General features: G+C 42.9%; 1 protein-coding gene across 2 annotated transcripts in view; it reads right to left on the reverse strand.

Moving 5' to 3' along the window:
- DIP2B (disco interacting protein 2 homolog B) overlaps positions 1-14,610 on the reverse strand; it is a 69,713-nt gene that overhangs the window by 38,056 nt on the left and 17,047 nt on the right. For both annotated transcript variants that reach the window (XM_064474282.1, XM_064474281.1), the window contains exon 2: positions 1,632-1,703. In XM_064474282.1, coding sequence (XP_064330352.1) covers positions 1,632-1,703 — 72 coding nt within the window. The remainder of the gene's footprint in view (positions 1-1,631; positions 1,704-14,610) is intronic.

A 14,610-nucleotide genomic window follows, 5' to 3' on the forward strand; every position in this document is an offset into this window, starting at 1 on the left:
ATTTTCTGAAACAAACCAAACATGCGTGCAAAGTGACAGGCACACGAGGCACAAGATCACGTCGTCAGATGAAAAGCAACTTGTAGAGCTCCAGCCTCCACCGGCCTCCAGGACAAAAGCAAGTCTGCCAAGGCGGCACCTGAACACACGAAGGCAGCCCACATTTCCTTCTAAGGCTCGAGATCCCCACTGGTATACACGTTGGACTGAGAGACTGTAAAACCTGCTGAACAAATATCTACTTATAAAGACCATAAAGAGGGATTAGTCATGTGTATTACTTTCTGGTTTCTTTAAATAACAGAAGCAGATTTGATACAAAGGTAGTGACCGAGTTCTTAAGCAATTCCTATCAGATCCTGGTTCGGGAGGCAGGGCTCAGTACTCGGAGCTATTTGTAACAAAATCTCAACGTTGAAGGCTAAGAAACAATTTCTGCTTGCCCTGCTACCTTCAGTACGTTAGCCCAGACAGAATACGCTGTTCTTTTGTGTAGAAAGCACCCGCTGTGGCAGTAAGCCTCGGACAAGAGAACAGGCACCAGCTTTTGTTGAATACGCAAGCAAAACAAAGTTGAGAAACAACTGGGATGGAGGAGAGCAGGAGTGCAACCATCAAGTGTTTTGGAGTGGCAGAGTCGAAGTTACCACATGACAGTGTCAGAGCCCTTTTTGTGCTCCTCAAGCAACTGCCTGACGTGAACTGCTGTAATTTCAGCAGAAAAAACCCTACACGATCTTCCCCCAGCGGATGCAGTGCGGATGGTCAATAAATGCACTTTTAGCCTTCACTCTTTCTTTCTTTTTTTTGGCAGTAGTTCAGTCTCAGTAAATTACAGTAAGTCCAGTCACGACTGCCTGTCATACCCATTCACTGCCCAAACTGCTAAGAGCCAGACACATTAGCCTGTAATGGTTAAGCACCTCAGCGTATCAGTAGTGCAATTATTTTGGGTAAGCATCCTCATAATAATTATTAGGCGTACTTTCAGCCATGTCCTTCAGTTTACAATTATATATAATTATCCTACATACAATCAGCTCTGCTGCTAAGGATCTTTGAACCAAAAGAAACAGATGTAAACGAAGCACATGATTTCAGCTACTCTGGTAAAATACACCAACAAATTATGAAAATTCTAATGTTTCTCCAACAAGGAATTAAGATGGCTGAAAGGAGGACGCAGAACAGAGCAGCTCTGCAGTTAAGCCTTTTTTAAGCAGCTTTCAGGAATGACTCTTGAGGACCTCACACTTCATGACTGATTCAAAGCCCCTGAGTTCTCAGCTGACAAGGGAGGAGGACGTGATTTATTTACGTGGGAGATGAAGCCAGGGCATGTGAAGTGTAGAAATAACAGCACTCTACAGAGACCCAAACAGCTCTGGAACTACCAGGAATCCCTGGAGTTCAACTGAACGAGTGAACTAGAGGCAAAATACTGCCCGTGACTTCACGGCACCCATGCAGCTCCGCAGTGTAACTACCCGATAGCCGTGGAAACACGTACGAAACAGAATAGCCGAGAGCTGGCAAAGGAAGCCTCAGCGCTCCACTCCACCGCCATCCCGCGGATCCCTCCAACATCAGGCCTATGCAGAATTCTTACGCCAGCTGAAACGAGTACCTACCTTGGGTCTGTGGAACATATGGAGCCAGCAGCTTTGCTCTCTTCTTCTCATACCCCTTTTGTGTGATGTCCCCTAAAACCAAGGAAAGAAAACTCATTTAACCGTGTCCTCATTTTTCAGTTCGAGGTCTGTTTGCTTTTCTTTTCAGCCACGTGAAGGTTTCAGCTGAACACAGCAACGCACATGCTGAAGAAAACCTAAAACCAAATACGTGCAAGTACATTATGATTTCAAAGCCTCCGTATTACAGAACTTCTGTAGTTTCCCTTGGGATCAGAGATATACACTGTGCACTATTTAAATGCAATAATTTGAATCAGAACAGCTATCTAAATGGAATATCAAAGCAATGAAAACCTAAAAAGGGAAACTAGGAGCACACGAAAATATTCTGTAACCAAAGCCGACTCAGGCTAACAAAACAGAATAATTCCTAAACCACAAAGCAAAGGGAAAGCGCAAATTCAGAACCTCGTCTTAAACTAATCAAATTGCGAACAGCTTTTAGCAATTAAAGTGAGCCCACGCACGAGCTGTTTGGGGCACCTCTGAAAACAGAGGCAAGGAGAGTCAACTTCTAGCCTACTGCCCAGCAAGCGCACCCTCCAATCCAGAAAACCAGACTTTTAATCATGTCCATTTGACCTGGTAGCTGTAATTCCACTGTTTGCCTACTGGTAGAAGCATACAGAAGACAGACGCTTGAGCTCCACAGAAGCAAGAACTCCAGAAGAGAATAAGTATTAGTAAACTTTTCCCTTTTTAAAAAAAACTAATCTGTCTGATCCTGGAGATGTACCATCTGGCTGCTGTCTTTTGTTTTAATTTCTCACGTTACATCAGAACCACAAGAAAGGCTGAAACCTTGAAGGGATTAAAGCAAAAAGCCCTGCAGCATTTCAAGCCTTTTTGTAGCCTGACCTGCACTTGTAACCTCTTATCTCTTGGGGCTGAAAGATAGGAAGCGATCAAACGCATAGCAATAAGAAAACAGAATTATTTGGTATTACTTCTCAAGCGAAAATTAAGCCCACATTTGTCTTACAACAAGAAACCAGTGATCGCAAACCGTGTGTCTGCTTTGCCACGAGCCTGATTACTGCAAGACAACAGAGTATTAGACACTGAGCAGCACAGGCCACTGTATTTGCTGCCTTCCAGCATCCTTCTGCCAGACACTTCCAGCCTGATCTGGAGGGCCACATCAGAAAAGGTGATTAAAGGGTTTAGGCTCTAAGCCTCCAACACAACCAGCCCCTCTGCTAAAACATGCCAGCTAACAGGCCATTTGGGTTATAGAGGTGATTTTGAAGTACTGAAATGCTTGGAAAGGGAACAGACTTCACTCCTTTGTGCTGGAGAGTCAAACATCAGTGTCACTTGAAACACCTAGACTGAGTTTCGAAGCTGAAATGGGTACTTACACCGCTTAGCGGAGGGTATGCATTTGCACACAAAACTTTATCTCCCTCCTCTAGCACTGTGTTTGAGTCAGGCCCCAGCAAGTCCAAACAAATCCAGCAGCTGAAAAGCAGAATGTCCATGAAGCACTAAAATGCCAAGCAAAGCATTCATTTTAATGCTTGATTGCAATACATAGCTCAGTTAAATTAATCCAGCTCACAGGAAAGGTATGCTGCCAATGTAAGAAAAGTACACCTCCAAAAAAGAGCTACACAAAGACTATATGACAAAAGGGTAATACTTTGGCCCACTGCACAAGCTACAGATCCACCAACTTTTCTGTGATTTGCCTCTCCATTTGCAGAGTCAGTTTTAACTCCCCACGTTTGTTCATTTGGGTAGCAAATAGACCGGGGCGACTGCCACTTCAGGAAAAACAAACCTGCACAGAAAGGGGAGGGATTTCTCCTTCGAAGCCAACCCACAGATTTGTTTGTAGCTCGTTATTTTGTGATTAATTTCTCCACAATATTTAATTGGACTCTTGACATTGGTGGTTACATACTACATACAATGAAACATTTGCCACAGCATATTGTTGGAATTACTAAGGAATACCAGCACATTACGAACAAATACCAGCATTCTCCATTTAAGTATCCCATTCTGGTTTACTTACTGGGAAGCAAAGAACTCTAAGCGTTTGCTCTACACTAATGTCCTCCCAATAAAACAAACCTACCCTCACAACAACGAAAGGCTTATGGTTCACAGATCTGCATTTGTAAATTTGAAGTGAGATACTATTGAAAACCAAGAAGTGTCTTGGCCCGAGTTGCCTATTTGCAACCTTAACTATCACACGATGCAGATTATTTACATTATTGCTTGAAAAAAGGATTGTCCGAGCATTAGCTAATAAAAAAAAATATAAAAAGCCTAACGCTATTTGGCAAAAGCAGGAAAGTTCCAAGTAGCAAAATTCAAGCAACAGAAATAATGATGATAAATTCCTGGGACTTCCCTGCAGCGCTGTGTCTTCCCATCGCTGAATTTCCAAGCAGGGTTTGTTAAGAAAAGTTAAAAAAGAAACCCAACCATTACTTTGACAAAGCGGTTGACAGTCTCAAGCACCTGCCTACAGGATTAGAAAGCATAATGCTTACGTTTTTAGGCTAGCCCTACTGAAGTGGAACTGGGCAGTAGGGACCGAAAAGATTACAAGGAACAGACAAATTAAGAGTCCTTTATTTAACAATAGCCATCCATGCTGGTCAGAGACAGAGCAAAATTATCTGAAATTTATCGAGAGGGAAATTTTTCACAGTGAGGACAGTCACCATTGGAATAATCTCCCCAGGGAAGTGGTTGACTTGGCCACATTGGACACCTTCAAGAGTCGGCTGGACAGGATGCTGGGCCGTCTTGTCTAGACTGGGCTCTTCCTAGGAAGGTTGGACTAGGTGATCCCTGAGGTCCCTTCCAACCTGGGATTCTGTGAAATAAGCTCCATCAGGACACAGGGACTAAGGCGCTCAGAAAAAAGCTTGTGTGTAGGCACAGGCAACAGGTGTAAAGTCATCGCAATAAAATTGTGATCCAGTTACTAAAATCCCAAGAGTTATGCCCAAATTGACATCTTACATCTTGGAAGCAAGTGTCCCTTTAATAGGCTGCATGTGTGGAATGAATTTATTGCATAAAGCCTCTTCCCTCTGCTCCAAGTTTGGTACCAATCCACTGAGACAGAAACCAAAGATTCATTAAGAGAGAAGTTTTCTTTCACCCTATTCCTTTCCTGCCAATCTACAGGAAATGGAAATGGCTAGATCTGAACATAAATGTGGACTTCCTCACTGAATATCATAAATTACAGCAACAGGAAGAGAACCAAGACAATAGGACTGCAATCTCAAGAACCATTCACTCCTACTACATAAACCTGGTAAATCATCAACGCCACTTCCATAAACTTAACACTTTGGGACATTTGTGTGCTGAATTCTTCCAGCTTGCTGAAAAAACAACCCAAGAGCCACAACCCTTCTGTACACAGATGCAAGACACAGCACTACAAAGAAAGCATTAGCAAAGCAAATGAGAGCTGACAATTTAGCTTTAAAATGGTGCTAGTGTTTGTTCATTCCGAGGAAAAAAATTCCTAACCAAAACACTTACTGCTGAGACATTCTTTTGGCCCTCTCCCAGCTACAACTGTTTCTGTGCAGTTGTAGTCTATATTTATCTATATCCGAAGCTAGTCATGGGTTGTGCCTCCACATGCTGAGGAGGCCCTGCTAAGGAAGTGGGATTCTTGTCAAAAGAAAGCAAAGCTTCAGTTTCTTTTCAGCCAAGACCCTTTCGCTATAAACAGCCATAAGATTCTTGTACATAGTGATCTTTCCCAGAGTCTCAAAATGTGATGTCAGGAATCTTTAGGGTTTTGGTTTGAGTTTTGCGGTGGTGGTGGTGGTTTGGGGTTTGGTTTTTTTTTTTAAATGAAGGACATGTGAGAGGGAGGTGAGCTGCTGATCACTGATGCAGTGGAGGAACAAGCTCTCCTTCCCCAACACCTCTGCTGCAGTGACAGCAACCATCAGCTCAGGCGCAGTCATGTCTTCACCTTCCACAGATAATCAGCACATCAGAACAGACAGGAGTATAAATACAGCCTGCCACCAGAACCCAATTCATCAGCTCCACACACCACCGTTTTCCTCGCTATGCTACCCAAGCTCATAGCTCATCCCTCCAACCAATGCAAAGCTCTGCTGCCACCTGCGCTACTCACAAAGGTTAACTCACCCCAACACATGAGAAGTTTTCTCCTGCAGAGCCACCAGCTCAGTTTTCCTGCTCATTTGCAGAGCATTTCATGGACCAGCCCCGGCCAGCTTCACAGAACAGGTTCTCTGGCAGGAGGCCGGCACTGGTATTGCAATGCTTCAGTAACTCCTCATCTCACTATGTATCACAATACTGTTCCCCTCTTTCAACCCTCTCCTCCCCCCATTTAATCTTTCTTCTGCCAGTTTCAAGAGAGGAATTTAAAGAAATCCTGCTTTTCAAGAGACAGCAAATACACAAGAGATGCCCTTCTGTGGATTCAGAGTAGGAAAGAATTCTAGATTTATATTTGCAGAAACAAGACAAGTTCAATCAAGGAGCAACGATTTTTCCTTGCTTGGAACACCTGGACAATAATCCTGCCTGCAGACACCTCTGTGATGAAATCCAAGAGGCCCTGCTTGCTTGCAGCATGCATCCGGGAAACAGAATTCCCTAGAAAAATGCAAAAAAATAGATTCTGACATTCCTTTCTCGTATGATTCTCTTAATTTCTTGAGAGGAAATTAGAATTGATCCTCATCATGCAAATCCAATCTGGATGTTCTGACCATTGAGAGTGCAAGGGAGACGCCAACCTTGGCAATGACCGAGAACAGAGGGGTACGGGCTTACACAGAGCAGAACAAGTCCAGTGAACTACAGCTGATCAGCCTGGATGTTACACCTATATTCAAATCATGCAATAGAGAAGCCTGAAACTTCAGGAGTCTCACCGCCCTGTGACGCCAGGCTGCTTTTTAGCAATTAGAGTTGATGATCTATTCTAAACAGTGGTGCTCAATCAGTGCAAGGTGGTAACACCAGCTAATCCTGCTACGCTCAGACAATACTCCTCTTTCAACATCCTCGCTCCCCTTCCCCCCATGGAATGAGAACACTGAATCATTTACTGTCTAACAAAACCATAATTACTACAGTGGAGAAATTAAGGAAAATGATCACGTAGTGCACAGCATCTCCCCAACAAAGCCTCCAAACACTTGACTGTATCAAGCAAAAGATTCACATTTGAAAGCAGTTTGTACGCATTTTTAAAAAATGTTTGCATGCTTTTAAAAAAAATACGATGATGTTTCTATTGGTTTATGGTAACAGACAATCCTGGAAATTAGCCCCAAAACACAGAAAGCTACTTCCTCTGTGGAACAGCAAATAGCGTAACAACTTTATAACAAAACCAAGGAAATCGATTCCATTATCACCACTGCACCTGCTTTTCCGGTCTCACCCTTATAAGTGACCCTGATGACTTTGCCTTTCTTGCCTACTCCCCTGCTTGATCTCTAGGCACAGGACAGGCAATGTCTCCCTGCAGTTTTATCATCTCAAACTTGCTCTGAAAGAATACAGAATGCTTTTGCAGAGCTTGATTTTGGATTTTCTGTCCTTGGCCAAAATAGACACCAAACTGGAGATCCTGAAACCCAGAAGTGCAGCTCAAAGTCCAAAATGTTCTTTTGTTGCATGCCACTTCCAGATAAGGTCTTTCAAGTGTGTTTGGAAGTGTTGGGTGGTATGTTTGAGAAATCCAAAATGAGGAAGGTATGTACTTTAGCACTTAAGACTGCCTCGGCTATGGCCTAGGCAGAAAACAGGTATCAAACCAATCAGTTCAGCACTTTGGTAAGAAATGTTGTCGCCACTCATTTATTTATTTTGCAGCTAGACAGTATCCTCTTCCATTTGCTGGAGACCTGACAACTTCTGGGCACCCCCACCCCGATGGTTTTACCAAGGCTTAAAGCCAGGATGTCCTCAATCCCAGGCTTCAGCAACCCAAAGGATAACATTTAAACCCCTTTTTTTCTTCAGGCTGTCTGTTCAAACGGACTATACCTGTTAAATGGTCCTGCACTCCTGACACTCTTTGGCTATAACTTCGGCACAAAAACTATGTTTGAAACAAGTTTAGACAATTGCCTCCTTCTGTTTGAGGCCAAATGATGATGCAGCTTCAAAGATTCCCTCCTCCTTCCTTCTGGTGAAGCTGTATATCAGGTTTCCTCCTTGAAGACAATACCAAAGTCTGCAAACTAAAGTCTTCCAGAAATAAGTCACTGATTTCTTGAAAGACATAAAGCTTTACTCATTCCATATGTCACCTCCCTCCCCCCCCCAAAAAAAAACCCCAAAACCAAACAGAACAGGTTTGTGCTTAGCAGTTTCCCTGTAACAGCACCATTATGTTCCCATTAAGAACGTGAATAGGCTACTGAAAAAAACAGCAAGTCTTACAAAGCTGTGTTTGTTAAGCACAAGCATTATACTGCTACAGTTTCAGTACTAAAAGTTTCACAGACAGATCAGCTCCAGATTAATTTAGATACACAGTACAAGTCTGCTTGGCTCCAGCACTGTGGGGACTCTGTTCCAGTTTCAAAAATCTTTTCTAAAGGCTTATAAATGTTGCTTTACCAAATTAAAACTCTTTTAATCTCCACATTTGTTATTTCAAAAGAATGCAATTCAAGACTAGGTTTTTGTGGGTCTACCCTGGGCACACGGTCATTGCCAGACTTCCTCCCTGCAGAGGTCTGGTTCTGGGTCATTTCAGGTCACAAGGTGTGCTTGACCACAAGTCACTGCTGTTTGCCTTAAGCCTTTTTAATTTTTTGTTGTTTTACCTTTAAACAATAAATCCAACTACTGAAACTATACTGAAGAACCTCTTCATCTTACAACAGCATTTCAGAGTTCCAGATGATCCACTGTCCTCGATTCACCCGTCTGGGCCTGTGTATTACAAGCAGTAATCTTAAATGCCATATGTGATGCATCACCAAACTGGGTGAGCTAAGGACAGAGTTCAGCTTTCCTTGTGTGCGTGAGCAGGGGGTGACCGACAAAAAGGAGGTGTCACCAGATCCACTTCCCCACAAACACAACAAAAAAAGACACGACATAGTAACTTATCATTACCATTTCTGCTGAAAATGGCACTACCCAGGGTCAGCAAAATGAGTTCTCAAAGGCTTCGCAAGACTGGGACACGGAGAAACACTTGGAAGCTTACCACTGCAAATAAAAGAGCCTCTTCTCGGTGTACTACACGTCTGTTGATTCTTCTCTTTGCAGCAGACATGAGAACATTCTCCCATGTGACCGTGTGTGCAGCTTACACAGCATCAATGTGACCCGGCTATTCTCAGCAGTTAGTGTCTTTAGAGGATCTCCCCAGGTAAGTTGCTCCAACGACCATGAAGCCAAACCTCAAGCCGTACCTCTAGTTCACTTGTATGTAAGAACTAAAAGGCCAGAAACACGTTGCCTTTCAGATCCTTACCTGTGCCAAAAGGATGCACGACGCACTTGTGCATCAGCAACTCAAATCATGCTGCAAATGTGCGGGTGGCATCTACTTTTACAAAAGGTAAAATGTTTTTTAAAAGATTCCAAAAAACCCTTGAAGATAGCCCCTTCAAACCTTTAACTACATCACTAAATTCTGTTAGCCCCGACAACCCTACTAAATGCAGGCTCTGCTCACTGCCTCTGACAAACATCTGCAAAATACAGTCACTGAAGTCAACTTTATAGAAGATATTACCTTGCAAAGTACAGCCATATAAATTTTACATGTTACCCATAAAACCAGCACATGCACATAAATAGCTTAATTCCATAGACAAATAATAAATCTTGCATGTAACCCCATCCGGGGGCGGGGAATCTTTTAAATAGCTACAACTTGTCACGGGTTAAAAAATGCATCTTCCCTTCTGAATGCTATAAAGGGCACGAAACCAAGGATTTGTCACAAATCGGATTTTACAAAATCTATTAAAGAGAAACGTTTTCATCTATTTTTAATATGCAGTCAGTGAGAAGAAAGTGAGTTTAGATGTAGGAGCACTTAACAGTGTTTGTAATACTAGTCGCAAACAACGCATTTAAACAAGGAGAAACAGAAAGAGTCATACACAGGTGCACAAGAGCTAGCTATACTCACAGGCTGAGCTGAGTAACGCAAGACAACTCACAACGCATTTAAAAACACCCAGAGGAAGGGATTCTGCCCTGAATAATGCTCTTTTCTGACTAACCTCCTGGCCACAGACTCTAGCAGAAATTCACACGTACTTAAGCCTCAGCACAAACGCAGACCTAGCCCTCTACCACTAGACTGAAAACAAAAGTTTCTCGGGAAATGACTAAACTTTATGCAAGAGTAACAACCCTGTGATTCAGCACTTATTCAGTAGGTAGGTACATCATTGTCTTCCTCTAGGTAGAAACTGAATTATTAGAACAGTGAGTGCTGATAGCCTTCTCCTAGGAGTTGTCCGTCCAGCCCAACTACAAAAGATTACACACACGTAAACTCTTGGCCTGTTCTAAACAGTATGCACTTTCTCCACGTGGCAGACCAGCGTGGACAGATGATTTTCTAAGTGAAGCCTGGTTTTAGCCCAGGAATAAAACTAAAAACATGCAGGCACCCAAAGAGATCTCTGTATCTTGCTGCAAAATGCTTAAGGCTCACGTAGACAGCCACCCACAGCTAGAAAGCCAAATGGTATCTCCCCTCGGGTTCAACGCAACCTGCAGTAAACAGCGTCCAATGTCGGTCTGGGGTTCTGGCACACGCGGTGATCGATTGAAGTCAGAAGTACGGAGCTTTTACCCCACCCACAGCCGTCGGCGACGCCAGTTTCCAGTCCGAGGTATTCAATGAAAGCAAGCAGTCCCTGGCACTCATCCTGCACCTCGGTTCCAGGGGAGGACGGGCCCTCGCTGGGTTGTTTTTCTCTCAGCTCTCTCGCACAGAAACCCGATCGTATTTTTGCAGCCTTTTTTTCCAGCAGCGAACGTGGCCAAACAAAAACATCAGAATATTACCACAGTGGATCCACCTGGGATAAGATTAAAATAGAAGTTACTATGGGTTTTAATCCTGTGCGCATTTCCTATCGCCTGCTCTTTCATGGCTCTCGGATGTCAATATTTAACAACTCTCTTGAAACAGGCTTCAATTTTTCTTACATAAATTGACTGCCGCAGGTACTCTTTGCGGGTGACTCCCCTCCAAACCTGATGCCATAGCAACACACTGCCAAACCATCCCGAAAAGCAGCTCGGATACGCAGCTCACTTCAGTTCAACTGTACCTGAAGTTACTTTTTGTAATTAAACTCTAGATTCTTGAATAAGATGCAAGAATGGGAGAAGAAAGAAGTTACGAGCAATTATTCCCCTATCTATTGATCAAACACAAAGCATTCATAGAGATGCAACTCCTACCTTCCTTTAAACACAGTGTTAAGAGAGCACTAACCTAGCTGGCATCTCATACTGCATGGTATCACAATAAGTACGTATTTCCAGATGGGAAAGTGCTATTCCAAATCATAGTGCAATGAGCTCGATGATTATGCATGATGAAACAAAGATCGGTATCTTGATGAAAGCATTAGCACTTAAAAGATCACTCCCCAAAGAAAAACCAGCTTTATATATATAAATATATATATAAATATATAAATATAAAATCAATCGCAAGAATTAATTTTTCAAAATGAAAGAGGTGAGCCATTTATCACGACATGTTTTCCCACGTGCCTCCTGCCTTGGCTTTCCCAATGAGGCAGTACGAAGCGTGTGCTCATAAGGATGTCACCCCCATCTTACAGAAAAAAGCAGCAGAGAAAATGATAGCTGCTCAAGAGAGCAAAACCCCATTGTTTTTCCCAAAGCACTGAAATCTGAAACACAAACCACAGTCATTTTGCAGCACTAACAAGTGCTTACTCTAGGATAGTTACCATTAAACAGTATTAGTCACCATAGTAGGATTCCACTACTTGAAGTTAAAGCAATACAATTATTAATCTTTTACCCAGCCTCAAATTAGCGTGCAACACTAGTAATTTGACTTGCGGAAACTCCCACCAAATTCCAGAAGCGTACCTGACAGAGACAGGAGGCAGACTCAGTGACCAGCTCCGAAACTGTTCTTGGTTTTGCTAGTCATTTCTTTTAAGCCTGACGAGTGGGAACCAAAGCACTTTGTTAAATCACCTTAAACCTGCTCTGCACATGGTAATTTAAAATAACCCCACCTCCGTCCCAAACACAGTTCCACCAAACCAGAGCTACATCCAAGTTAATGGAAGGCTGCCCCATGGGAGGCTGCTCCTCTGTGCGGAGACCAGGCCATCTTTTCTGGATTGAAGAGTACAACCCATTCAAGTTGGTTATGAGCTTGGGAAGCCAGATTTAAATAGAAGGAGCAGAAGAAAAACGCACTGTGCAGCATGGCATAAGAAGCAGATTTCAGACCCTGAGCTCAGTATGGGCTGTGTTAAGCTTTCAGTTATGTTTACATCAGCAACCATGGCTTCTTGAGGAATTTCACTGCTAAGGAAACCATGTTGGCATGTCACCAGGAAGCCTAAGAAAACCCATTATTCTGTCAGCTGCAGTGCTCTTTACAAGAAAGATCATGCAAGGAACGACTTCTGTTCAGGCTCTTTCGGCATGCTAAAGAAGAGTCAATGCCCGCTTCAGAAGCACTTTGTTCAGAGGCTGGATAGCAGTATGTGGCAAGATCCTTCTTATGTGAAAGCCTTTAAGCTCCGTGGAAGATCAAAATAATAGGCAAAACGTACTACGGCAGCAAACATGAGAACCCTCGCAGCACAGCTCAACAATCCAGCTGCGTGTTGCAAAGCTACCACAAAGTTCCTGAACTTCGCTACTTCAAGGGAAAATCCGCACCTCCCCTGGCACATCGATCCCTCCTAATTCTGCATGATAGTAGCTCTTTAAAGAGAACGACATTCAACTTTTGGTACAACGTGGCCCTTGCTCTGTCAGCCTTTAAGCAGAAAACCCATGCTATTGTCATAGAGAGACAGAACAGTCCATCTCCACTTGCTGGCCTTGTTATATGCAGGATACTGCAATATCAGACAAATATTTCTGTCGTTCCAAAGTGGCAAGAACACACGGGCTCTTCTTGCCTTGTGTCAGTACGTCACCACTGCCATCATCTTTTTTCACAAAACCGTGAGGACAAATATCCTTTCTACATTGACATCTGTGGACCCTGAGCCTAAACAAACAGGCTTAAAATTAAGAAAGATCTTATTCAACAAGCTATCTCCAAAACCACAATTACTACTTAGAGTGAATTTTCCTACGTGGCCTCTCTATGGGTGCAATATTTCCTTTTCCAATTTAAATAAACTGAATTCTCAAGTGTCTTACTTGTAGAGGGAAGGAAGTACGGAGAAATCAGCAGGATTATTTAAAAACACAATCAGCAGCTCAACAAAAAGAAAAAGAATGCAAACAAAAGGAACAAAAGAGCTTACAAAAAAGATATTACTGTTACAGGTGTGATTTAGTTTGAAAACAAAGTCTTTGACAGCAAATACAGGACCTATTGACAACACAATATGCTTCCAAAATACTGTGTGTTTATTACATTTGTCACTGCAACCTTGTTAAAAAGCTGCTTTTGAGATCACATTTTCTTGTCAAACATTCACACAACCAAACTCTACATGAGAAAATTTCTATCTTGTTAATTTTTCATTACTGAAAAATAAAGCAGTCAATAACAGCAGAGTAATCACAGCAAATGACTCCACAACACCTTGCCTGAAATTCTCCCTGAGTGGGGAATTGGGGCTCTTGATAACACAAAAGCCAGAGGACGACACAAAGCTTTGGACAATCGCTGCTTTGTTTGTACAACAACTACAATCTCTGCAGCAGTCTAGATAGAGAGGCTGAAAAAAAGATCTCAATTCCTCCACATCCCTGATCTACCTAGGCTGGGATTTCCATAAAGCGGCTTTAGTATTCTGAATTGCTCAGAAAATCTGCCAGCGCTCACCCCTCTCTGAAAGGTAAGCTCTTCTCGTTGCAGCAGGCACCCTCTTAACAGGCCAATGACCGGTTCTGGCGTGGCCTGATCTACCCACAAAAAGTAACTCCCTTCTGGAAAAGCAAAGCTATCACCATGAGACAGATTAAAGCCTAATCATCTCACTGACAGAAGCCTCGTGAAGAACAAATTGGACGGCTTCCAACATCACTGTCTCCACTTTAGAGGACTGCAAAATAGGGACTGGCCCTAACACAATACGTATGACACTTGTAATATTAATGAGTCAGCCCTCTAACTACACACCAGAGTTGAATATCAATGAAAAAGGAAGCGAGTTTTACATCTGGCACCTGGCATATCCGAACAGCCAGCGAATGCTGCTTTGCTGGATGAGCAAACACCTAAATACAATTACTCTCCAAATTGATTTAGACGCTTCTGAACTCTGCTCTCACGAAGGCGAGAGACATTTGATACAGTGGAAATAAACTCATTGGGGCTTATTTATAATAAAAAGGGAAGAAAAACAAACATATTCCTCTAGAAATGACACAGCCTTCAGCAGGTAAATGAAAAAGTCCTGTTGGTAAATTCAGCATCAAAATATCAAAAGCCAGAGTTAGCTGTAAACAGATTCGTTTAAACAACAGATCGACTGACCCAGCAAACACTGGCCAACTGGAAAGAAACATTAACTGGTAAACAAAACCGGCCTCTGCCAGAGGCCAGAATGGCGGCTGCGCTTCCCCTCTGATGTTTCCATCTTGCATCACGAACACCAGATTTCGGGAGGCTCAAAGCGGGACTCAGTCACAGCTCAGAGGGCTGTCAGCTGAAAAGCATAAACTCCTGCGCAGGCCTAATCAAGGACTTAGCACAAAGCAAAAC

The sequence above is a fragment of the Phalacrocorax carbo genome, chromosome 27 (assembly GCF_963921805.1).
Source record: "Phalacrocorax carbo chromosome 27, bPhaCar2.1, whole genome shotgun sequence".
Classification (NCBI taxonomy): Eukaryota; Metazoa; Chordata; class Aves; order Suliformes; family Phalacrocoracidae; genus Phalacrocorax; species Phalacrocorax carbo.